The sequence below is a fragment of the Podarcis muralis genome, chromosome 7 (genome assembly GCF_964188315.1).
Source record: "Podarcis muralis chromosome 7, rPodMur119.hap1.1, whole genome shotgun sequence".
NCBI lineage: Eukaryota > Metazoa > Chordata > Lepidosauria > Squamata > Lacertidae > Podarcis > Podarcis muralis.
The window spans coordinates 12,370,777-12,395,266 of NC_135661.1; the positions used below are offsets into that span (position 1 = coordinate 12,370,777).

At 46.1% G+C, this 24,490-nt stretch overlaps 1 protein-coding gene across 20 annotated transcripts in view; it reads left to right on the plus strand.

Annotated features, from left to right (window-relative positions):
- Positions 1–24,490, plus strand: part of AAK1 (AP2 associated kinase 1) — a 109,592-nt gene that overhangs the window by 41,313 nt on the left and 43,789 nt on the right. For all 20 annotated transcript variants that reach the window (XM_028741152.2, XM_028741151.2, XM_028741155.2 and 17 more), the window contains exons 5-14: positions 1,302–1,444; positions 2,935–3,056; positions 3,628–3,709; positions 7,775–7,907; positions 8,803–8,906; positions 10,191–10,270; positions 13,908–14,044; positions 15,926–16,242; positions 17,527–17,772; positions 23,341–23,564. In XM_028741152.2, the coding sequence (XP_028596985.2) occupies positions 1,302–1,444; positions 2,935–3,056; positions 3,628–3,709; positions 7,775–7,907; positions 8,803–8,906; positions 10,191–10,270; positions 13,908–14,044; positions 15,926–16,242; positions 17,527–17,772; positions 23,341–23,564 (1,588 nt within the window). The remainder of the gene's footprint in view (positions 1–1,301; positions 1,445–2,934; positions 3,057–3,627; positions 3,710–7,774; positions 7,908–8,802; positions 8,907–10,190; positions 10,271–13,907; positions 14,045–15,925; positions 16,243–17,526; positions 17,773–23,340; positions 23,565–24,490) is intronic.

Genomic DNA, 24,490 nt, shown 5'->3' on the forward strand with positions numbered 1-24,490 from the left:
GCATTCACACTCCCTCTGAGCTTAGAGGGAGGACCGTAGCTCAGCAATAGAGCATTTCCTGTGTATGCAAAAAAAGCCCTAGGTTCAATCCTGGCACCACCGGATAGGGTTGGGGAAAGAATCCTGGAGAACCCCTGAGCTAGGTGAACCCGTGCTCTGACTTAGTATAAGGCAGTGGTTCCCAAACTTTTGGGGGGCTCTTCGTTCCATAAACTCACCCCCAGTAATCCTACCCTGCATAATGCATTATTCAGAATAGCAGTTTGCATGACCCGTTAAGGAAGATGACACAATAAAATTCAAAACAGCACATTTATTCAAAATCCAATTCAACCATTTCATTTAGTTAATTCAAAATAGATGAATCTGATCCGGTGATACAAGGTATTGCCTGAAAATGATTTTTATGCATAAAACATTTATATATAACTACTTACCAAACATACACAAACCTTCACCTACCACAGATGTGTGGCAACTAATTTATAAGGCAATTGATAGCTGTTAACCAGTTATTAGGGACATGGGTGCTTCTGTGGTGTAAACCACTGAGCCTTGGGCTTGCCAATCAGAAGGCTGGTGGTTCGAATCCCCGTGATGGGGTGAGCTCCCATTGTTCGGTCCCTGCTCCTGCCAACCTAGCAGTTCAAAAGCACGTCAAAGTAGATAAATAGGTACCGCTCCAGCGGGAAGGTAAACGGCGTTTCTGTGCGCTGCTCTGGTTTCGCCAGAAGCGGCTTAGTCATGCTGTCCACATGACCCAGAAAAACTGTCTGCGGACAAACGTCAGCTCCCTCGGCCTATAGAGGGAGATGAGCGCCGCAACCCCAGAGTCGTTCGTGACTGGACTTAACTGCCAGGGGTCCTTTACCTTTTTTTACCCACTTATTGGTATATTGTGACAACTCAGAATTGTAAATACCAGCAAGCGTGACCAAAGGAAATAGATTTGAAAAATATAGGAGGAGTATAACTTTAAATACGAAATGAATGTGTTTTGCTCTAGGCTCTAGCATTGTCAGTTGCACATAAGTGAGCAACATGTTTGGAGGAGCCCATCTCTAGTGCCTCCTGCCACCCCCTTGTTTCTCAGCCTGCCCCCCAGTAGTCCCACTGCTCCCCAAGGGGTGGTACCACCCAGTTTGGGAACCAGTGACACAGGGCACCTTTTGATACCCTGTGCCAATATGCTGCCATGTTTCCTTGCATGCCTTGTGGTTAGTAAAGCCTCTTAGAAAGCTCAGTGTCTCACCACTGATATTGGCTCTCCTTCTCTCTTACTCTGCCTTTACTCTTTCCAGGAGGCCAAGTGGTGAACCTCATGAATCAGCGCTTGCAGACAGGCTTCACGGAAAGCGAAGTCCTGCAGATCTTCTGTGACACCTGCGAAGCTGTGGCCAGGCTGCACCAGTGCAAATCGCCCATCGTCCACAGGGATTTGAAGGTAACTTACAGTGTCCTTGTAGAAATGGTTGGCATGCAGATAGTATTCTGGTGCCCAGAGACTCTCCTTGATATTAGAGCAGTGATAGGTCCTCATGACTGGGTGTGTTACCGGCAGTTCCTTTTCAGTACCTTGCTGGTGTTGGAAAACAACAGTTTTGTGCACAGGTATCACTCACATTTGGGCTGTTAGGGTTTTTGCACCACCAGTTTCTGACTAACCTTGAGCTGTTGTCAGTGGGCAGTTGGTGGAACCCCACTTGGTAGGCATTGTCTTGCCTCTCACTGCCTGCCTATAGCAGCCTTCCCCAACCTGGTGCCCCCCCCCAGATGTTTTGGGGGCAGGTGTTTGACTTTATCACATTTATTACACAGTGTTTGAGGCTCTCTTCCAAGTTGTGTGAGCGCTCAAAGTAATGTAATCAACACTACAATTACAGAAAAGTGGTGTGCATGGATCTGTGCGCTTAGAAATCTTTATGGTGGGGGATGACCCTGTGTCCCCGGCCTCTCAAATAGGGGGATCGTAAGCTCTTTCAGGGCATTTAAGTGATGTCAAAGGTTCTGCTTATCTGAGTTTCTCAGTGAAATATATTTGTTTCTCTTAAGGCAAGGCCAGAGGATCTGGTGCCATCCCAGATGTTCCCGTCATCCTGATCATTCACCTTGTTGGCTGGGTCTGATGTGATTGTAATCCAAAACATATGGAGGGACACAGGTTTCCTGCCTTTGCTCTTGGGAAATGCTTTCTCAAAATCAGAATTTCTCAAAATCAGAATTTCTCAAAATCAGAATTTCTCAAAATTCCCACCAAGCAAATGAGGAGTACCCAAGATGAATGTAGAAACAATCATTTATTACTATGAATGTGTTGAATAGTTGCTGTTGTGTGCCTTGGCATCAGTTCCATTTATTGTTTTTAGGAAAAGGGGATTTGTAGCTTTGTGAGAACATAAAAATAAATGCTGGAACATCTGTAGAACATTACGGAGGTAATCCTTTGTGTGCAGTGGGATATGTAGGGAGTGACAGTTGCAATGCTCTGCCAGAATCTTACACCCACTGTAAAATTCCTAAATAGTCCACAGCAGCCTTTCCCAACCTGAGGCCATCCAGATGTTTTGGATTACAGCTCCCATCAGACGCAGCCAGCACCACGGTATGGTGGAAGCATGGGGGAGAGGGCTGATGGAAGCGGTATTTCAAAACCTTTGGAGGGCCCTAGGTTGGGGAAGGCTGGTCTATGAAGTATCAGGTGACCTTCTCCATGGGCGATATCTCAATCACCATGTGAAAAGTCTTCAGGGAGGAAAACCAAGTAGGGCTTGATGGCTAGGGGATTGTGGCTTTCAGAAGTCGGGGGCACTTTCCGCAGTTGCCACCACTGCTCCCAAGTTCACGTTTCCGGTTCCTGCTGGGGGAAAGAGAAATGTTTATGCAAAAGGAATTACGTTTCCCCTTCATCCTGGTATGCACACCTTTTCTTTCCAGGTGGAAAATATCCTCCTGCACGATCGTGGCCATTATGTGCTGTGTGACTTTGGAAGCGCCACCAACAAATTCCAGAACCCTCAGCTTGAAGGAGTGAATGCAGTGGAGGAGGAAATCAAGAAGTGAGTGAGGGATGGTTTAGTGGGCCTCTCCTGTGTCTGGCTGGGGCTGCTTCTGCATGGAAAGCGTCATAGCTGGTTGACTATGGAACAGAGAGAAAAAGAGCAGCCTGTTTCTGTGCTTTTGGAACATTCGTTTAAATCTTAATTATTGTGGTTTCAAAACTAGAAGAGGGCTGTTAATTAGCTGGGCTGCTGCTAACCTTTACCCTGACACTTGAGGTGACATATTTTTAGGACCCACCTTATTTTTTTATGATTGCAAGTTGTTTTCAATTATTTTAACTATTGTTTTTAATGCTATAACCCACCTAGGACCTTAGGGTGAAGGGCAGAAAACAAACAAACGAATTATAAATTTATTGGCTTTCAACAGTAGCCTCTTTTCGTGGTAGTCTGGGATGCGATCTTGAAATCTCTTTATTTCTGAGTGCCCTGAGCTGCTGTCAGTTCTACATCTAGAATTCATTCAAGGAAGAGTAAACGTTGATGTGAGTCGTAGAGGAAACACCACATAGTTTATAAAACCATTTTGATTTATCCGGCTACCCTGTGAGTTTTGGTTTCCTTGTAGGTACACCACACTATCCTACAGAGCACCAGAAATGGTCAACCTCTATAGCGGCAAGCTGATTACTACAAGAGCAGACATCTGGGTATGTAGAAGGTTTTGTGAAGTTACTTGCCTGCATGTGGCTTGCTAGAAATTGTGCTGGCAAATCTCTTGCCCTGGTTGCCCACCCTTCCCTGTGGTCTTCTGTCTGCCATGGTTCCCAGTCCCTTAGACCTGCCACTTCACTCAGTGGTGATCCTCTACATTTTGCCACTGAGGCAAAGCAAGAAAGTGCCACCCCTTCCCCACCAATGCTACCCTTACACTCTGCTGCCTTCATCTCCCTCACCCACAACAAGGACAATCAGAAAACGGGGAGTAAAAGGAGGCCATTGGGAAGAGATGGCAGTGGCGGTGGGCAGCGGTGTTAGTGGTGTCAGCAAAGGCAGCAGATGGCATGCTCTTTATGGGTCCAGCTCTGCCACTACTCCCAACTGTCCTGTGCCTGCCATGCTGAGGCAATTGCTTCACCTTGCCTCATGGCCAGGCCAGCCCTGCTTCCACTACAGCATGGCTGGCTGGAAGCTTGCAGGTCCCTCACTCTCTTGCCTTCCTCAAGGATAGAAATGGAATCAAAGTGGCTCTTTTACAACCCAAATTCCCTCCCTCTTTTGATCTACACAAGCCTTTGACATCTCAGGGCAGCAAACTTTCCATTTTAATAATAATAATAATAATAATAATAATAATAATAATAATAATAATAATAATTTTTTATTTATACCCCGCCCTCCCCAGCCAAGGCCGGGCTCAGAGCGGCTTACAAGCAATAATAAAAACAAGAAGAATGATTACAACTTAAAAACAAAAATAAAATGCAACATTAAAATAATGGAACATTAAAATATTAAAATGTAGCCTCATCGCAGGAGGAGAAGGAAAAGAAAAAAGAAAGAGGGGGAGGGAGGGAATCAAATTGGCTCCAAGCCAAAGGCCAGGCGGAACAACTCTGTCTTACAGGCCCTGCGGAAAGAAATCAGATCCTGCAGGGCCCTGGTCTCATGAGGCAGAGCGTTCCACCAGGCCGGAGCCAGTGTTGAAAAGGCCCTGCCTCTGGTTGAGGCTAATCTGACTTCCTTAGGGCCCAGGACCTCTAAGGTCTCTATTTACAGACCTTGAGGCTCTCCGTGGGGCAGACCGGGAGAGTCGGTCCCATAGGTACGAGGGTCCTAGGCCGTGAATGGCTTTAAAGGTCAAAAGCAGCACCTTAAATCTGACCCTGTACTCCACCGGGAGCCAGTGCAGCTTGAAAAGCACTGGGTGAATATGCTCCCATGGCAGAGACCCCGTGAGGAGCCTCGCTGCAGCATTCTGTACCCGCTGGAGTTTCTGGGACAGCTTCAAGGGCAGCCCCGCGTAGAGCGAATTACAGTAGTCAAGCCTGGAGATGACCGTCGCAACCCTTTGGTTACGTGGGGTATATTTAGCAGTGCAATGAGGCATACTTAGCAGCATGTTTTATTAATGTGGTTTTATATATACATTTGTTTTTAAATATTTAATTAGCAGTGAATTTACATTGCAATTTGGATTTGTTCTTGTGCCTCGGTTCCCCCCCTTTCATCTTTGGAAGTTGTAACCCGCCCCAGAGCCCTTGTGAATAGCATGGGGCTTAATAAATCAAAATGAGCAATTGGAGATTATTCCAAGAGGCTGCTTTCTGAGTTGCATTTCAGAAGAAAGGACTAGATGCACTAAGGGCCTGATCAGCCACTGTGCTAAAGGCAGAACTCTCAGCCCAGTAGAGATCTCCGGCCCACCACCTCCTCCCCACACCCCATCCAATCTATTCTTGCAGAGAAAACCAATGAGTGAACTGGACCATATTGCATTGGAGTAACTTGTTTGCCTGGAAAGACTAGAGTGGGTGGAGGGCTGCCTCAGTGAGAATTGCATACTTTATCCTGTGAAACAGCTGGATTTCCCAAATTTTTTTGTTTCATTCATGAGGTTTGCTTCATCATCTGCTCCTGTAGTCAATATTCTAGACAAAGTTTTAGCAGGTTTATTTCTCTTTTCCAAAACATGTATATTCCTTGCAATAGCATGCTGATCTGATTTAACTGCTTCCCATACCACAACAATAATAATTGCATTTTTCATTGGTGGGTGGGCCAGGCCCTGCCTTTTCTAAATCTCTGGGTTTCATAAATGATGACTGGGGATGATGGGAGTTGTAGTCCAAAACATCTGAAGGGCACTTGGTTGGAGATGGCTGCACTATACTTTTTTCTTTCTGTATTCACTTCCCAGTAACTAGGATGTGATCAGCATAAATTCTGCTTCTGAGCTCTTTTTACATCACTAGTGACTTTGGAAACAAAAAAATAATAATCAATTCTCATAACCGCTTAAGGCAGTCCAAGTAAAAACTACAGCCTTTTTGCATGGGTGTGGGTAGGTGGAAGTGGCATCAAATGTTATTCCTTTGTTTTCTAGTTGTGCTAGAACATCCTTTCATCAGGGTGCAAAAATAGCACTTAATATTATTTTTTTAAATAATTGAGTGTTCATTTCTCTGTTGCCATCTCTTGCCAAAAACATTTTCTTCTGTTACTGATTTCTCCAGTTCTTTGACAACTCATAGATAACTAATTATTGATGTTTTTTCTTTTTATCGATAAAAAAAATCCAATAACATATAAATCTACACAAGTTAGAGAAACTGCATTCAGAAAGCAGACTCCTGAGCATAAACAAGCCATAGCTTTCAAATAAGCAGATGGATTGGGGGGGGGGGGCATCTGGATGCATGGATGTAACATTCGTGTCTTGCAGTCATGCATTTAAAAATCCAAGACGTACTGTTTTGAGAGTTTCAGCTCCATTCTTTAATCTCAGACCAAACATGTAGAGCAGGCATGGCCAAACTTGGCCCTCCAGATGTTTGGGACTACAATTCCTGTCATCCCTGACCACTGGTCCTGTTAGCTAGGGATGATGGGAGTTATAGTCCCAAAACACCTGGAGGGCCAAGTTTGGCCATGTCTGATGTAGAGGTTCCTTGAAGCACAATATAAGCACTTGACTGACCCCCCCCCCCCCCGTGAAAGGACTTTGAGATGATTCTTTACCCATCATCATGTTTTTCTTTCAGAGACAACTTGTATCTTATGTTCTATTTTCGCATATCTTGAATACTGCTTTTCACTTCTTCAAAAATTGACACTAAGACCCAGATCTTATGTGCAAATGCTGCTTTTGAAGAACTAGACTAAATGCCTTACTCCAAAGTAGGTAACAGAGATCATTGCCTGCAGATAGTAGAAAATGATGGTTGTTGGGATTAGATCTGCTCTCCTCATCTAGGGTCCGTGGGCTGCTAGCTTCCCAGATTTTTCTTCTTGTAAAACAACACACACACACACACACACACACACACACACACACACACACAGCAGGGGCTGTTTCAAACACACCAAACAACGGTCTCTGTGCGAGGAGGAATTGGTTGCCCTTCCTTCCTGCCATCTGCTTAAGCCAGTATTCCCCAACCTGGTGCCCTCCAGATGTTTTGGACTATAACTCCATCCACCCTGGCAAGCATGGTCATTCATAGTTGTAGTCTAAAACATCTGGAGTGCACCAGGATAGTGAACACTGGCCTAGAGAAATGCGTTGTGTAGACACTTCACACTGAGGCCTTTTTGTGATGCTTTCTTCTTTGAAAAGGAATCACACCAATGAGATGTTTGTGTTTGGCCATGTGGATGGTGTGAGCTGCACAATGGTCAGAACTTGGCCTGCAGTGTCTGGCGATTAGTTTAATTCAGAGTGCTCTGTTTTGGAGAACTGAGGCAGCTGCCAATTTTTTATAAGCTTTAGATTGCAAATTTTGATGTTACACATCTCTTCCAGTTCAGAAACAGCAATCTTGGTTCACCAGAGGCAAACTTGGAACAATTGCTAGCAGAGCCAGCAATTCCTACATTCCTAGCTTCAAATCAGGCTGGGGTTTTGCTGACCTGAAATCTGATGCAGGTCATGTCAGCAAGAGAGGTTTGTTTTCTGTTGTTGCAACTAAAATCCAGCAAGGCCTTACATGACAACGGAGGTAACCAGGTCTCCGTTCCTGCAGCACACTAAAGAATTCTTCGTCTTCTTTCAGGCCATGGGCTGTTTGCTGTACAAACTCTGTTATTTTACTTTGCCATTTGGTGAGAGCCAAGTAGCAATTTGCGATGGAAACTTCACCATTCCTGACAACTCGCGCTACTCTCACGACATGCACTGCCTCATACGTGAGTATCTGTTTGGAAATACAGCTCAACTCTGGTTTTAAAAAGCTAACTAGCATGAAACTGCTCCTACGTCCTGCCAGGTGTTTGGGTTTGGAACCCAGAATACTTCTGTTTATAAGGACAAAGGTTTTGGGCACAAGTCTAGGAGATTTATTTTGGTGCCCACTTCTGTGAACTCCATCAGATGTTCATATATTGATGGATCTCTCCCCACACGGTTGCCTCTACCACAACTGCCATCAGTTGTAGTTGTAGATGGAAGTTGTAGCCCAAAACATCTGGAGGACACCAGTCTGGGAAATGCTAAAGGGGCAGGGGTTAACTGAATAAACAGTTTTGAGGGTCTTTGGGGGGGAGTAAGTTCTGCTCCATAAGCATCAAACTCAAGTCTTTCGCACCCCTGCCCTGTGATGGAAAGTAAAAGAGGGCCACTAGCAAAGTAATTATCCAATTAGAAGCTGGAGCTGTCAAGATGTGAAACTGTACCTGCTCCTCCCACCGTCCCCCTCTTCTCTGCCAGGTGTTTTCCCTTTATGGAGAGCTTGGGGGAGATTATAGCAATGTACCAAGCAGTTCTCATCTTAGAAGGTCTTCCAAGACTCCAAAGCCATTAAGTAAGACCACTTTGAATCTCTTAGAGAGGAGAAGCAGGCAAGTCGACAGGTAGCTAAGGCTCCTTCTTGTAGTAGTAGACTATGGTTTGCTGTGGTGTCTGTACCAGGCTAATGAGCAGTGTGGGATGTCCTTGGGTTTTGGAAGCTATGCAAGTCCCTGTGGGCTGAGTTTTCCAGCATCCATATCCTGAAAGTGATACTGAGTAAGACTTGTCCCTGTCCCTCCTAGGCCATACCTAAATGCCACACCACCGAAGCCTAATAGGTCTTCTGTTTCTTAGGGTATATGCTGGAACCAGACCCTGACAAGAGACCTGAAATTTACCAGGTCTCCTATTTTGCATTCAAGCTCGCTAAGAGGGAATGTCCGGTCCAGAATGTACAGGTGAGTGATGCCTGATCCCTCTTTGCAAAATACCATACAAGAATCCGTAAAATAACCCCACAAGTTCTTTAGTTCTCTTCTTCCAGGACTATTTTTGGGCCTGCAAAAGTCATGGAGTAATTTATTGAGAGGTTGCCAGGAAGCAACAAAAGGGAGGGAAACCACAACAATTTAGCTTAGTGTATGGGGAGGTGTGTTTTCTCTGTACAGTATGATTGCATCTTATGTTGGGAGTTCAGTTCCAAGGGTTCTGTGTACACACAAAAGTCACATATACCCAAAGCCTTGGTATTTCTGCATGGCTAGTGGGCGAGGGGGAGAGAGTGAGTATGTCTCGCACTGCCAAAACCCACACGCCGGGGAGGCCTTTCTCAGCAAACAAGGTGGGACTTTAAAAGCCTTTTTGTGCCATGTCCACTTGGGTTACCTGGCACAAAAGAGCTCTCTGCCCTGATTGCTGGCTGGGACCCTGGAAGGCTAGGAATGCTCAGGTGAGATCTTGCAAGAACTCTGACAGCCCTGCAAGATCTTGCAAGGGCATCCCAGAACCAGTGTGCTAAGCGGGCCATGCCTGGTAACCAAGGCAGAGAGCTTAAAGCTCTATCTGTACTGGGGAACCCCAAGCGGGCCTGGTGCAAAAAGGGCTTTTATGCTCTCTGCCTTGCTTGGGTTTAAGCTGCACAGTTTTAGCCAGTCCTCCTTCAACCATGTTTGTTTGAAATCATACAAATGAAATGCCTTCCGTACAGCCGAAGCACACTTTTCTCATGAACTGTAGTGAATTTGTATGGTTCTTTACTTAAGAATACGCTGGTGGTAGTAGCAGTTTTTGTCCTTTTGGTGTTACATCGCTACTGCTATTTTATTTTCAGATGTGTTTTGTTTCATATTACTGCCTTATAGTTTTGCATGTTAATACATTGTGACCTGCTCTGGAATGGGCAGCCCGGTAAGGCAGGCTATGAATAAATACAGTTGACCATCATAAACATTTGCCTGACTACAATTATAGAAATAAATAGACATCATGTAATTTCTATGCTCATATTGCCAGGGGTTTGTATTTTAATTCTGTCTGGCTTGGGATTGTTAAGTGGAAAAGTCCCTGGTGCTGTTTTCCTCTTTCATCCCAAGGATTTATTAAGTATCTTAATAAATTTTACCTACCCATGAAGTGAAGCCTAGGAGAGCTTTACGTTTCCCCATTCAGTTTGCCTCTTGCTCTCCGTTGCCTCTGACAGCCCCCCGTCATTTTCTGCTCTCTGTGTGGGTTTCCATTTGCAGAACTCTCCGATCCCTGCCAAACTCCCAGAACCAGTGAAAGCGAGTGAAGCTGCTGCTAAGAAGAGCCAGCCAAAAGCCAGGTGAGGGTGCCTGACTCTTCCATGGACCATGGCAAAAGACTGTAAAAGGCTAGCAGTGCTGCTTAAGAGAGTTAAGCATTCTGGAGAGCTGGGGCCATTTCATACTGCTGCGCTGGAACTTGAGGTCAAAAATCAGTCAGTCATAATCACTAATAGGTATATAGCACTTACCGTAATAGGCAAAATCTCTGTACAGTTTACATGAACTTGGTAAGATAATTTTATAAAGGAAAAGGATAATGTATATACAACATTTAGAACCAAAACTTCAAAGAAACACGTCAGTGAAAACAGAAGCCACCCGTAAAACTTTTGGTTAAAATCAATAAATAATAGAACAAAATGAAGGAGACCATTATGTCATATGTGTTTAAACATGTTTTTAAATCATGAAATGCATAGTTAAATAGGCATTTTATCTCAATGAACACATTTTAAAGCATAACTTAATCAGAAGGTTAGTTATGTTCCAGTCTGTATGTTCATCCAGGATGTATGAATTAAGCCAGTTAAAAATGTGAATGAAATCTTTCTCCATCCCTAATTAGTAGTTCCACTCTCAGAAGTGATTAATGACATTTTGACTATGGGGAAGCTTCTAGAATTTGGAGTGAAACAAATAAAAGACCACACCTGAGTTCATATACACCTGCCTCAATCTTAAACGTATTTATTTTCTTCCAAGTTTCGTAAAATACAAATATGAGAAAAGAGTACAGTACAGAAATACAAATGCAAGAACATCCACATGTTCCATTTATCCAGTGTAAAAAAGAGGAACTAGGCATATATTAACCTGCATTTAAATGACAATTTATTGTTTTGTTTTGTTTCTGTTTTTGCTCAGTGTGGTGTAGCTAATACATTTTACCTACTCATGGAGTTGTTAGAATGTCTGACCTGGGAGACCAGGGTTCAAATTCCCACTTGGCCACGAAGCTCTCTGGGTGGGTGACCTTAGACCAGTCACTGCCTCTTAGCCTAACCTACCTCACAGGGTTGTTGTGGGGATTAAACAAAGAGGAGGAGAACAATGTAAACCACCCTGAGAGTTTTCTTTAACTATTTAAAAATTGATAACTTAAACAAACACTCAAACTTTTCTATATGTGAAGTAGAATTGGGGCGATTTCCCCCCGCCCAAGTTTTTCAGTCCTGCTCCCTGTGGACAATCTTGTAACTGTTTTGAGATCTCATGAAAACTCCCCCCCCCCCCGCCCGCCAATAAAAAGTTATTCATCTCTTTCATCCTTCTCCTACCTGGTGTGCCCGCTCTAGACCCTCCTGTCCATGCCACCCTTTCTCATGTTATTATAGGGACAGAGAAAGCTGTCTTCTATCAGGTCATTGGCCCATCTAGCTCAGTGTTGTCTAAACTGAATGGCAGCAGTTCCCATGGGCTTTAAGGGAGGGGAAATTCCCTTCGGGTAGTGATAAAGCGGGATATCAAATCCAAACTCTTCTTCTCTTCTTCCTTGCCTATCAAAACCATCCTTGAACTCTAGTGCTTATCACAGAATACAGCCCTCTGTTTCCTTTCCTTGAGAAGCTGCTTCCTTCTGCCTGCTGCAGGGTTTGTCTCATTTCTTGAGGTATCTGGGCCAGTGGCTTGTTGTTTTGTCCCCCCCCCCCCCCGTGGTGCACCTGCTCCTTATTTTAGTTTTGTATTGTCTTTGCCGGGGACGAGGGTACCGGAAGGGGCGGATTGCTTAAGTGTTGCTTGAAAGATGTTCCCCACAGCTATAATTGTAGAATCGTGGTAATGGAAGAGAACCAAAGTGATTTAGAACTGGACCACAGTTCTTTTTACGGCTCTGGCATAAACAGTTACACTTGAGCCTGCCAGCTACTGCCAGGCAAGCTCAGGGCCCTTTGGTTTGCTTGTCTGCAAACCTATTAAAAGTGCAGATGGTGTATTGTTTCCAACATTTCTGTTCACAAATTGAATTTAGCATGTGCCAACCGGCCTTTATTTCATGCTGAGTGGGGTGGTTGTGATGGCCGATGGGAGTGATGCAACAGGCAAGACTTTATTCAATGTGCCAGGAGGATTTTGCAAGCCCGCCTTGCTTTTTGGGTTCTGCCTTAAGAGTACCCAGTGGTGGGACCATCTGATATGTTGCTCCTGAACCTTCTGCCTTGATCGTGTGGTTCTTATTGTGGGCTTTGGATGTCTGCTGAGTAGACAAAACAGTATAGCAGTTTTCTGAAATACAGTGGTGCCCCGCAAGACGAATGCCTCGCAAGACGGAAAACCCGCTAGACGGAAGGGTTTTCCGTTTTGGAGGTGCTTCGCAAGACGAAAATGTCTTGCGAGTTCCTGCAGGGTTTTTCCCCTCCCCCCCCTTTTTCCCAAGCCGCTAAGCCGCTTATCAGCTGATCCGCTAAGCCGCTTAACAGCTGATCCGCTAAGCCGCTAAGCCGCTTAACAGCTGATCGCTAAGCCGCTTAACAGCTGACCGCTAAGCCGCTTATCAGCTGATCCGCTAAGCCCGCTAAGCCGCTAATAGCGCTAATCCGCTAAGCCGCTAATGGGCTTGCTTCACAAGACGAAAAAACTGCAAGACGAAGAGACTCGCGGAACGGATTCTTTTCGTCTTGTGAGGCACCACTGTACTCCTAGTTTCACCTTCCCTGCCAACCTACCTCTGTGTTTAATATATGTGTGTGTGTGTGTGTGTGTTTCATTTCTCTATAGTATATAAAAAATATTTACTGCATTTCTGCCCCAAGGAGCTCAAGGGGGTTATACATGGTTCTTCCCCACCTCATTTAACCTCCCCAAGGTGAGGTAGCTTAGGCTGAGAGGCAGCCACTGGCCCAAGGTCACCCCAATTGTATTTAATGGCCAAATGGGGATTGAAACCCTGGTCTTCCAAACCCTAGTCTGACACTCTAACCCAGGGGTCAGAAACCTCAGGCCCATGGTCCACAAGCATTCCACGGGGGTCATTTAACCGGCCCACAAGCTGCCCCCAAACAGAGCTGCCCACTTGGCAAGTCCCTGCGGGCTGCACTAAACTGGCGCTGCACTGCACGGGGACTCACTTCCGCGGCGCTGGAAATCGCATCTGCGCAGACGCAGACGCCAAAAATCGCAGGTGTGATCTGGCCCACGGAGCGATCTCCGCTGGAGTGAACCAGCCCAGGCAAGGTAAACCTTGCCGACCCCTGCTCTAACCACTACACCACACTGGCTTTCAGCGTCTGCTCTTCTACTGCTACCCCTATCTCCTCTGCACTAGTGCCAACTCTCACGACTTGGCGGCTCTAAGGGCCTAAATGGCATACCTGGGATTCTGCAGTTAAACTTCTAGGGCTGCAAAACCCCTGTTCCACAGCTGGAACGAATTATGCACTTTAGGAGAAAATATGCATAGAGTTGCTTAAAATTACATGCTTTGTGTAATTTGTGCCATTGTCGTGCATAACATGGATCTTGTGGTCGCCTTTTTCTGTGTGTGATTTTTTTTCCGGGGTGGGGGTGGGGTTTGGCTGTTTCAGGGGGCATTTGCCAACTGGATGGTTGTGAGGTGGGGGTGCTCCAGTGAAAGGGTGGGTCATGGAAAGAGGCTCTTCACTATGCTGTCTTCCTCTAGAATCTTAGTTTTGTGTCCATGTTTCCATCTCCTTTCAGGCTGACAGATCCTATCCCCACGACTGAAACATCCATCACCCCACGCCAAAGACCCAAAGCTGGGCAGACGCAACCAAACCCGGGGATCCTTCCCATCCAGCCTGCCCTGACTCCCAGAAAGAGGCCCACAGCACAGGGTGAGAGGGCGCCCCACTGCGGGCTACTTCCTAACCTACTTTTCGTTCTCTGCATGGCTAAACTTGCACTCCTCAATGCCCAGGCAGGCTTCCTTCTGAGGGCTCTGCTGCTCATGCGGACCAGAGGTTCCCAAATCGTTTGGGGGCCCCACCCCCTTGGTTCCATAGACTCATCCCCAGTGCCCCTTAAAGGTAAAGGGACCCCTGACCATTAGGTCCAGTCGTGGCCGACTCTGGGGTTGCGGCGCTCATCTCACTTTACTGGCCGAGGGAGCCGGCGTACAGCTTCCGGCTCATGTGGCCAGCATGACTAAGCTGCTTCTAGCGAACCAGAGGAGCGCACGGAAACACCGTTTACCTTCCCGCCAGAACAGTACCTACCGTATTTTTCGCTCTATAGGGTGCACCGGACCATAGGGCGCACCTAGTTTTGGGGGGAGGGAAATAAAGGGGAAAAAATATATTTCCCCCCCTCCCCCAGGCACGGGGCTGGGGCGGGGGAAGCCCAAGCTTCCCCCGACCCCAGCCCCCAGAACAGGCTGCTATCCACAAGCCTTCGGAGCCCGGCGGGAACTCCCACCTGGCTCACAAGGCTTGCGGATATCTGCCCGAAGCCCAGGGCGCGCTGCACAGCACTCCCCGTGCTTCGGGCGGCAGGATGCTGCCCGCAAGCCTTGTGAGCCCGCGGGAACTCCCGCCGGGCTTGCAAGGCTTGCGGATAGCTTCCTGAAGCCTGGAGAGCGAGAGGGGTCAGTGCGCACTGACCCCTCTCGCTCTCCAGACTTCAGTGAAAGCCTGCATTCGCTTCATAGGACGCAAACACATTTTCCCTTTATTTTTGGAGGGGGAAAAGCGTCCTATAGAGCGAAAAATACCGTATTTATCTACTTGTACTTTGACATGCTTTCAAACTGCTAGGTTGGCAGGAGCAAGAACTGAGCAATGGGAGCTCACCCTGTTGCGGGGATTCGAACTGCCGACCTTCTGATTGGCAAGCCCTAGGCTCTGTGGTTTAACCCACAGCGCCACCCGCGTCCCCCAGTGCCCCTTACCCTACCCTAGAAACAGCTTTATTTCAGAATAGCGGCTTGTACAACCCACTAAGGAAGACAATAGCACAATAGAATTCAAAACAGTAATGATTTATTCGGCACATTTATTAAAACCCCAGTTAAAGCTATTTAGTTTAATTAATTCAACAAAATGGATGAACTTGATCCACTGATGCCAGCTTTTCAAAGCCTCGTAGTCATTTATGTGGTGGTTCAGTTCCCAGGGTTCCACGTATTCGCAAAAGCCATACATACCCAAACCCTTGGAGCCAGCGGGTTGAGGTAGAAAGAGTCCTCTTACTTCCAGAGCCCATGCAGCAAAGTGGGCCTTGCCCAGTAAGCAAGATGGAGAGCCTAAAAGCTGCTTTTGCACCCGGTAACCTCAAGCATACCCAGCGTGAATGTACCTTTTAACCTCTCCCACTTGCTTGGATTTAACATGTGGAATTTCAACCCATCCTCCTTGAACCACGTATGTATGAAATTGTGCAAGTTAAATGCATGCAAGATGAGATCGTACCATAATTCTCTTGAAGATTAGGCTGCAAACTATTGAAAAACAAGGCACCTGCTTTTCTTTCCCTTTCTTCCATTGGTTGCCTATTCTAGCCTTCCTTGCCCTTCTTTGATCTTCCAGCCCTTTGATCCATCCTCATTTCAGAGCATCACAGAATTGTAGAGTTGGAAGAGAACCCCAACTCCTGCAGTGCGAGAATCACAGCTAAATATTTATGCATTTAAGTGTTTAAATAAAAAGTACGCACTTGGGGGGGGGGAGAACAGGAGTAAAGGAAATGGATGCATTCTGACCTCTCCTCTTGCTCTGCAGTTGCTGCTCCAGCGCCTTTGGCCGGGGGTCAGGCCCCCCTCCCTACCAGCGTCCCACAGCCGAAAGCCCTGCCTCAGCCGACTCCGCCTCTCCCGCAAGCTCAGCCTAAGCAGCCGCCCCCTGTACAGCCGCCCGCTGCCTCCCAACCGCAAGCCCCTCCAGCTCAGCCCCAGGCCGCCACCCCACAGCATCAGCTGTTCCTAAAGCAGCAGCAGCAACAGCCGCCAGCGCAGCCGCCAGCCACATTTTATCAGCCCCTAGGACCTCAGCAGCAGCCGCAGCAGCAGCAGCCACAGCCTCCCCTGCAAGTTCAACAGGTGAGGCTGTTTGGGGGGTGGCTGTTTTTCTTTCCTCTTCACAGGAATTTCAAGGCAGTTGCGACTTGGGAGCAGAGAGGAGGGTGAGTCCAAGAACACAAGGGCAGATCTCTTTGAGTCTCCATTTTGGGAGTCAAAGGAATCTTTCAAATGCGTTTGTGTGGTCATAGGGAAAATATATGAGACAAGGAGTGGGTGCACAAGGTATTAACAAAATGAAAGCCCCACCACCCCATATCTTGCAAATTTGAGCCTCTGTTTGAGCACATAGAATCAAATAGAATGCACTAAGAATACTTAAGTATATACAGTGGTACCTTGGGTTACATACGCTTCAGGTTACAGACTCCGCTGACCCAGAAATAGTGCTTCAGGTTAAGAACTTTGCTTCAGGATGAGAACAGAAATCTTGTTCCGGTGGCGCGGCGGCAGCAGGAGGCCCCATTAGCTAAAGTGGTGCTTCAGGTTAAGAACGGACCTCCAGAACGAATTAAGTACTTAACCCGAGGTACCACTGTAGTACTTTGTGAGCACTGCATTTAGGCCGCTTTGAGATTTCTTGCTTGCTTGTTTGTTTGATTTATTATTTCCAGCTCTTCACCCTAAGGTTCCAGGGCAGGTTAAAGCATTAAAAAACAATATTAAAAACAGTTTGAAACAACTTAGAATTATAAAAATAAGCTGAGTCCTAAAAGCATATACCTCAAGTGTCTGAAACCAGGGTAAAGAGGTGTGTACTCTGCATTCTCTGGAAGCTGTAGAATGGAGGTGCCAGGGGCACCTTTGCAAAGAGGGAGTTCCACAGTTTTGGGGCTGTCACAGAAGAGGTCTTCTCCCCCTGGGCCACTACCACACCAAGCCTCTGAAGTCGGAAGGGCTATCCAGGGGTCCCCCTCTGCCAATCTCAGCACCCGAAAGGTTCTGTAGGAAAGGAGATGGTCTTTCAGGTGTTTGGGATCTGAGTCGTTCAGGGCTTTAATCACCAATGTGAGCACCTTGAATTAGGTCCGGAAATAAACTGGCAACCAGTGCAGCTGTTTCAAAACGAGTTATACGGGATCCAGGTGGAACTCCAGCCAGAAATCTGGCTGCTGTTGTATTTTTGGACCAACTGAAGTTTCCAAGTCATCTCCAAAGGCAGCAACACAGAGCATGCTGCAACAACCCGGTAACAAGGGAAGGCGAATTTGGGGAGACGCTCTTACTCCATTGCATGTGCTGAAATGCAGAAGATTGCAGCTGGTCGTAAGGAAGGGTTCTGAATGCTTGCTTCCTGTGTTGTAGATCCAAGTGGCGCCCCAGGCACCGCAGCCGCCAGTGAAGCCACAGTTCCCAGTGGCGCAGCAGGGAGTGCAACCGCAGCCTGTGCAGAATTACATGCAGCAGCAGCAGCAGCAGCAACTGCTGGCACAACAGGGGCCCGTCCCACAGAAAGCAGCTGCAGGGCAACAGAAGCCGTCGGCTCAGATCCTGCCCCAGCCGCAGGTGCAGCAGGTGGCGGCACAGCCAGTCCCTGTGCAGGATCATCCGGTAAGGGTTGGGAGGAACCTTTGGTTGGCTTTGCAGTGTTGCTTGCTTACTTCTTCCAGAACCTCTGCCACTGGGCCACAGCCCCTCCCCACGTCTGATGTTGGTGGGCAGCAAGGAAGGAGCGAATGTGGCCACGCCCAGAAGACCCTGATTTGATTTCTGTGCCACTTCTCTTTCAAATGAATCTCAAAGCAGCTTACAAACAATAAATAGCAGCAACTTTATAGAACATAATGGAACATCGCAAGTAGAGCATAAATCAAATAGAGTAATTAGCATGCTTAAGAGTGGAGAGAAATATGCATTAGTGCTGATCCAACTAAGGATATTATCCCCTTTCCTGGCCATGCTTTTGTGTTTCATACAACAGGGGAATCTGTGGTCTTCCACATGTTGTTGAACTACAATTCCCATCATCCCCTGACTACTGGCTGGGCCCGCTGGGAGCTATAATCCATCAAGAATTGGAGGGCCATAATTATGCAGCTTAAAACTCACCGTGAACAGAGATGCTGGAACTGAGTTCAAGCAAGTTCCAGCTGGAAAAAGCCCTGATTAATCATTAGATAAAGGATGGAAATTCAACACTTTGCTGCAGAGAAGGGGGGCACGACAAATGTAGTGAGGCAGTGCAGATGAGAGAGAGAGAGAGAGAGAGAGAGAGAGAGAGCCGGAATGAAATCCTTGCTCAGACACTGGTAACTGGGCCAGGTCTGACCCAGTGGTTCCTTTTTTTTCTTTTTGCCTGCACATCAAATTTCTGGAGATTCTTAATGAATCCTGAACAGAAAACTGTGATTCATCCTTTCAAAGGTGAACATGGAAAAACTGTCTGGTTTGGCACCAAAAGACTGCATGTGGGTGCAATAGTAGTTCTTTTTCCTTTAAAACCCCCCCCCCCCAAAAAAATTATTCAAAAGTTACAATACATTTACAATACAATACATTTTTGATCACTATATCCCTTCCACAGACACCTCTGTGATGATGGTGGCATTAAAATACCCTGTTCTTCAGTAAAAGAGGAAAAGGGAGACCAAATCGTGTCAAATGTATCTTTTTTGAAGATGCCTTTGATTAGCTGCTATGGTATGTGAGGCGTTCTGATAGAGCAATGCTTCAGATGTTATTAACCTAAGCCTCTATTGGTATTTTAGAAGTTTCCTTCCATTGTTGGGCAATAACTAGTCTAGCTCCTGTGAACAGGAAGAAAAATAATTCTTACGTTTAAAGGTAGAATTTGGGGTCAAATCTAATGATAATAAGGCAAGTGTTGAATTAAAAGGGATAGATTGTTTATTGATTTTGGAGGTCAGATTAAAAATTTCCCCCCAAAAGGCATGAGCTATGGTACACTCCCACCAAACATGAATATAGGAACCTTGTTCTCTACAGCCTTTCCAACATAATGGTGAGCTTAAAGGATTTATCTTTGCAAGGTGTGTGGGGGTCCAGTGCCTCTGAAAGATAATTTTAAAGGAAATTTCCTGGAGGCGATCCGAAATTGTTTTTAAAGATGGATTTTGCTATATTGATTCCCATGCTTTTTCATTTATTGAAATTCATATGTCAGCCTCCCATCTCATTCGAATACAGTGGTGCCCCGCAAGACGAATGCCTCGCAAGACGGAAAACCCGCTAGACGAAAGGGTTTTCCGTTTTGGAGGTGCTTCGCAAAACGAATTTCCTATGGGCTTGCTTTGCAAGACGAAAATGTCTTGCGAGTTCCTGCAGGGTTTTTTCCCTCCCCCCCCCTTTTTCCCAAGCCGCTAAGCCGCTTATCAGCTGATCCGCTAAGCCGCTTAACAGCTGATCCCTAAGCCGCTTATCAGCTGATCCGCTAAGCCTCTAAGCTGCTTATCAGCTGATCCGCTAAGCCGCTAATAGCGCTAATCCGCTAAGCCGCTAATGGGCTTGCTTCGCAAGACGAAAAAACCGCAAGACAAAGAGACTCGCGGAACGGATTCTTTTCATCTTGCGAGGCACCGCTGTATCTTCCGTGTTTCCTGCAAAGCTTTCTATTACTGTATAATACCATATATCATTGAGAATGCCCCTTTTGTGTCATGGCTAGGTCTGTTACACAGTGATTCAAAAGGTGTCCGGGGTCTCAGGCCCTCACCCCTTCATTCCAGAAACTTGGCAAAAGTGCAAAAGGACTGTATCTGTTGATACAGATGTAGCCAGGGCTGTTTTATGCCTTTGGCCTTTGCCACCAGGCCCTCTTTTAAAATTGCTTTACCTTTTACAAACACATCTCTAATTCTATAGAAACCATTTGTTTCAAGATCTAGGAGTTGGTTGTATTTGACTGCATGTTTAAATGAGGGGTGATCTAGCAGAGGCATCGGTAGTGAAGTCCTAGGAGCCAATACTCAGTTCCAATTCTGCCACGCCATTAAGTATACTTTTAAAAATGGGTTTTTACCCACCTTTTCTTGTTCCTTCATGAAGGGCAGAGCGTATACTGATAGTCTTGTGTGGCCACTTTCTATCTTTATCCATGGAATATCTCCTTTGCCTTTAATGAGAGGTATCAATAATTTAATCTGGAAACTGCGTAGTATAGTTCAAGATTGGGTATTACTAACCCCCCTTTATTCCTATGTCTAAATAAGATTTTTTGACTGAGTCTGGCTCTTTTTCCTAATGAAGTAAAAGAAAGTAATTTGTTTTGTCATTTTTTAAGCATAGCAGGAGAGATGTATGTTGCTAAAACCTGAAACAGGAAAGATAATTTTAGTAGAATTGGTATTTTTATAGCTGTGATATGACCTAGCCAGCTAAGGCTTGTGCACTTCCATTTTGAGAGCTTTTTTGTTTATCGTTTTGAGCAGGGGCTTATAATTTCTTTGATTTAATTGTTTGAGATCAGCTCTTAAGGTTATCCCGAGGTATTTAAACCCCCTGTGGGTGATCCAGCGGTTCCTTTCTCCTGCTCTGGATTTTTGTCGGGCGAACAAGTTGGAGAAGGGTTGCAGCTTAATCCCAATCCTTGTTTCCAATGTACTCATGACCAAACATTACAAATCCTCCATTGGATGACTATAATGTATGCATTCATCCCAAATACGTGCTTTTTCACTTAATGAGAACCAGGGTTTCCCCTGTAGCGAGTGGAGCAGCTGCCTAAAGTATAAAAGGAGTGGAAATTTGCCAGGGATCCCCCCATCACTGCAGATACTTGAGAATGAAATTTCACATCCGCCTTCTCCTGCTGCATGTGTACACACACACACACACACACACACACACACACACACTTCATTACTATTCAAGTGTAATCATTCCTCATTGTTTCTTTTTGTACTGAAATGCAGCTGCTTTGACTGTTGGGGGGGTGTTGTTGTTTAAATGAAAAGGATGCACAGCATACGAATAAATTACAGTAAATGCCTTCCAGCTGAAACTGTATTTATACCAGGTTATTCTTGACACACATTTTTTCCCCTGTAATACCCAGATTTATTGGTAACCAACTGGTTTGGGGAGCAGATTTGGAGAGAGCACTCTAGGATGAAGAGTCCCCCCCCCCATTATTCACGTTAACAAAATGGGGGTGGGTGAACATAAAAGGGGTGGTTATTATTTCTGTCACAAATATATTCACAACATCATTTCAAACTAATATTTGTTGTGGTATTTGGGGGGGGGGGGAGCTGAAATATGATGGGGGGGAAATAACCCAAGCCTCCGAAAGGTGTAAACATCCGATTCTGTTCGCTCCTCTTTATATTATAGATATATTTTCAGGATTGCAAGTTCTGTTAAGTCAGTGTGGTGAAGGGAGCAGGCCAGAAAGAATCATAGAATCATAGAGTTGGAAGAGACCACAAGGGCCATCGAGTCCAACCCCCTGCCAAGCAGGAAACACCATCAGAGCACTCCTGACATATGGTTGTCAAGCCTCTGCTTAAAGACCTCCAAAGACGGAGACTCCACCACACTCCTTGGCAGCAAATTCCACTGTCGAACAGCTCTTACTGTCAGGAAGTTCTTCCTAATGTTTAGGTGGAATCTTCTTTCTTGTAGTTTGGATCCATTGCTCCGTGTCCGCTTCTCTGGAGCAGCAGAAAACAACCTTTCTCCCTCCTCTATATGACATCCTTTTATATATTTGAACATGGCTATCATATCACCCCTTAACATCCTCTTCTCCAGGCTAAACATGCCCAGCTCCCTTAGCCGTTCCTCATAAGGCATCGTTTCCAGGCCTTTGACCATTTTGGTTGCCCTCCTCTGGACACGTTCCAGTTTGTCAGTGTCCTTCTTGAACTGTGGTGCCCAGAACTGGACACAGTACTCCAGGTGAGGTCTGACCAGAGCAGAATACAGTGGCCCTATTACTTCCCGTGATCTAGATGCTATACTCCTATTGATGCAGCCCAGAATTGCATTGGCTTTTTTAGCTGCCGCGTCACACTGTGAGCCAGGCTCAAATCCCTGCTGAGAATATTTATATTGAAAGAGAGCATAGAAAAGCAACAGTAAGAGTCCTTACAACAACCTTGTAAGACAGGTCAGTGTGACTTGAATCTTTGAGGCTCCTGTCTTGCAGTCACCCCTTGAGCATTTTGGACATTTATTCAGCCATTACGATTTTTAGAAGCTTTTCTGGGGGGGGGGGGGTGGAGCTGAGATCCTGAGAAATCCTGTTTCTGAGTCTGGCAAGCAGGCCAGTCTTTCAGTGTATGGAACAGAAGGGCTTGTGAAGAATATAGAGAACACAAAGATTTGATGGACTATGAAAGAACTTAAGGAAAGGCAGTGACTGAAGAACAGATGTAAAGGTGAACTAGAAACTAAGAGACGTGTGGTGGAAGTCTTTTAGAATATTTTATCTGGGATTTATATATAGTAATGTTTCAAGTATAAATTTGGTATTATTGATTATGAAAAGTGTTTTCTTTCTTTCTTTTTTTCTTTTATCTTTCGTCTCTTTTCTTTTCTAGTCTGCATGTTGGAAAATATGTAGACAAATGTGTTTGTAGTGTTATGTATTGATTTTTTTGCTTCTATTTCTTTTTTCTTTTTATTTTCCTGTAATATTTAATAAAAACCAATTTTTTTAAAAAAGGAACAGAAGGGCTGCCAGGAGCTCAAAGTTGTGCCCATGGTTCTCCTTCTCCTCATTTAATCCCCACCACAACCCAGTGGGGTAGGCTAGGCTGAGAGGGACTCCCAGTGAACTTCATGGTTGTGTGGGAATTTGAACTCTGGTCTTCCAGGTCCAAGTCCGACACTCTAACCACTGCACCATGCTGCCTCTTCTGTGAGCGAACTGTTGTGGCTTGGAGATGCTGTGTGCATGAAGGTCTCTCTTCTGGTCTGTTGGTCTTCTAGGTTTGGCTGAATAAAATGTTGAGGGAGTAAAGTTCTGGGTCTTTCTTACATTTTTGCCCGAAAGGGGTCTACCTTCTATTTTTATCCTCTCTGCCTTTTGCCCCCCCCCCTCCCCGCCAACGGGACAGATCGCAGAGTTTGGGTTGTCCCTTCAGCTTCTAAGAAACAGCTTTGCAACTGCTGTGGTTAAGGAAATAAACTCGGTAACTTTCTCCTCTCCCCCAGCAAGCACCTCCACGACATCAAAGGATCCCCACCACCCCGCCGTCAGCTGTCCAGGGGCAGAAGGTGGGCTCCCTCACTCCCCCGTCCTCCCCCAAGACTCAGCGAGCGGGACACCGGAGGATCCTGAGTGATGTGACGCACAGCACTGTCTTCGGGGTCCCAGCCAGCAAATCAACACAGCTTCTGCAGGCAGCGGCTGCTGAGGCTAGCCTCAACAAGTCCAAGTGTGTATCTTTTTTGGGGGGGGGGTCTCTTCTTCCTGCTAAATGACCCTTTGTGCATTTTGATTCTCTTTACGTTTTGTCCTGATGTGGGGGCAGCCTGCCTCCGTCTGCCTTTCTTGCGCCATGTCCTAATCTCCTTCCTGCTGTTGCTCTTGGAACGAACAGAGGCGTGTGCTTGAGTTGCAAGAGGAGCATTTATAACCCTGGGCTAGCAACTAAGCTTAACGTAAGAACACCAGAAGAGCCTGCTGGATCAGGCCAATCGCCCATCTAGTCCTGTTCTCACAGTGGCCAGCCAGAGGCCTGTGGGAAGCCTGCAAGGGGGATTCGAGAGCACCCTCCCTTTCTGTGGTTTCCAGAAACTGGCGTTCAGAAGCATGGCTGCCTCTGATTGTGGAGGCAGAGCGTAGCCATCCTTGCTATGCTCCTACATCATAAATTTGTCAAATCCTCTTTTAAAGCGTATGTTATCATGATTGAAGAGGCTTTTGTCTGGGCCTCTGTTTGGGGAAGAGACACTAAAGGGAGGGTGGGTGGGCGCGCACGCTCACACACACACACACACACACACACACGGGTTGTCTTTGAGATATGGAGCTATCCTGTGGACCAACTTCACTGCTGGGCTGGGTTTCCAGTTGAAAGTACAGGCAACCCCCATTTGTGGTGTGTATTGTGACGTTCTAAGGCACCACGTGTTTAAGTGAAATTGTTACAGTCATACCTTGGGTTGAAGTAGCTTAGGGTTGAGCATTTTCGGGTTGTGCTCTGTGGCGACCCAGAAGTAACGGAGCGAGTTACTTCTGGGTTTTGCCACTCGTGCATCCGCAGATGCTCAAAATGATGTCATGTGCAGAAGCGGCGAATCACGACCCACACAGACGCTAGTTGCGTTCGCTTCAGGATGTGAACGGGGCTCCGGAATG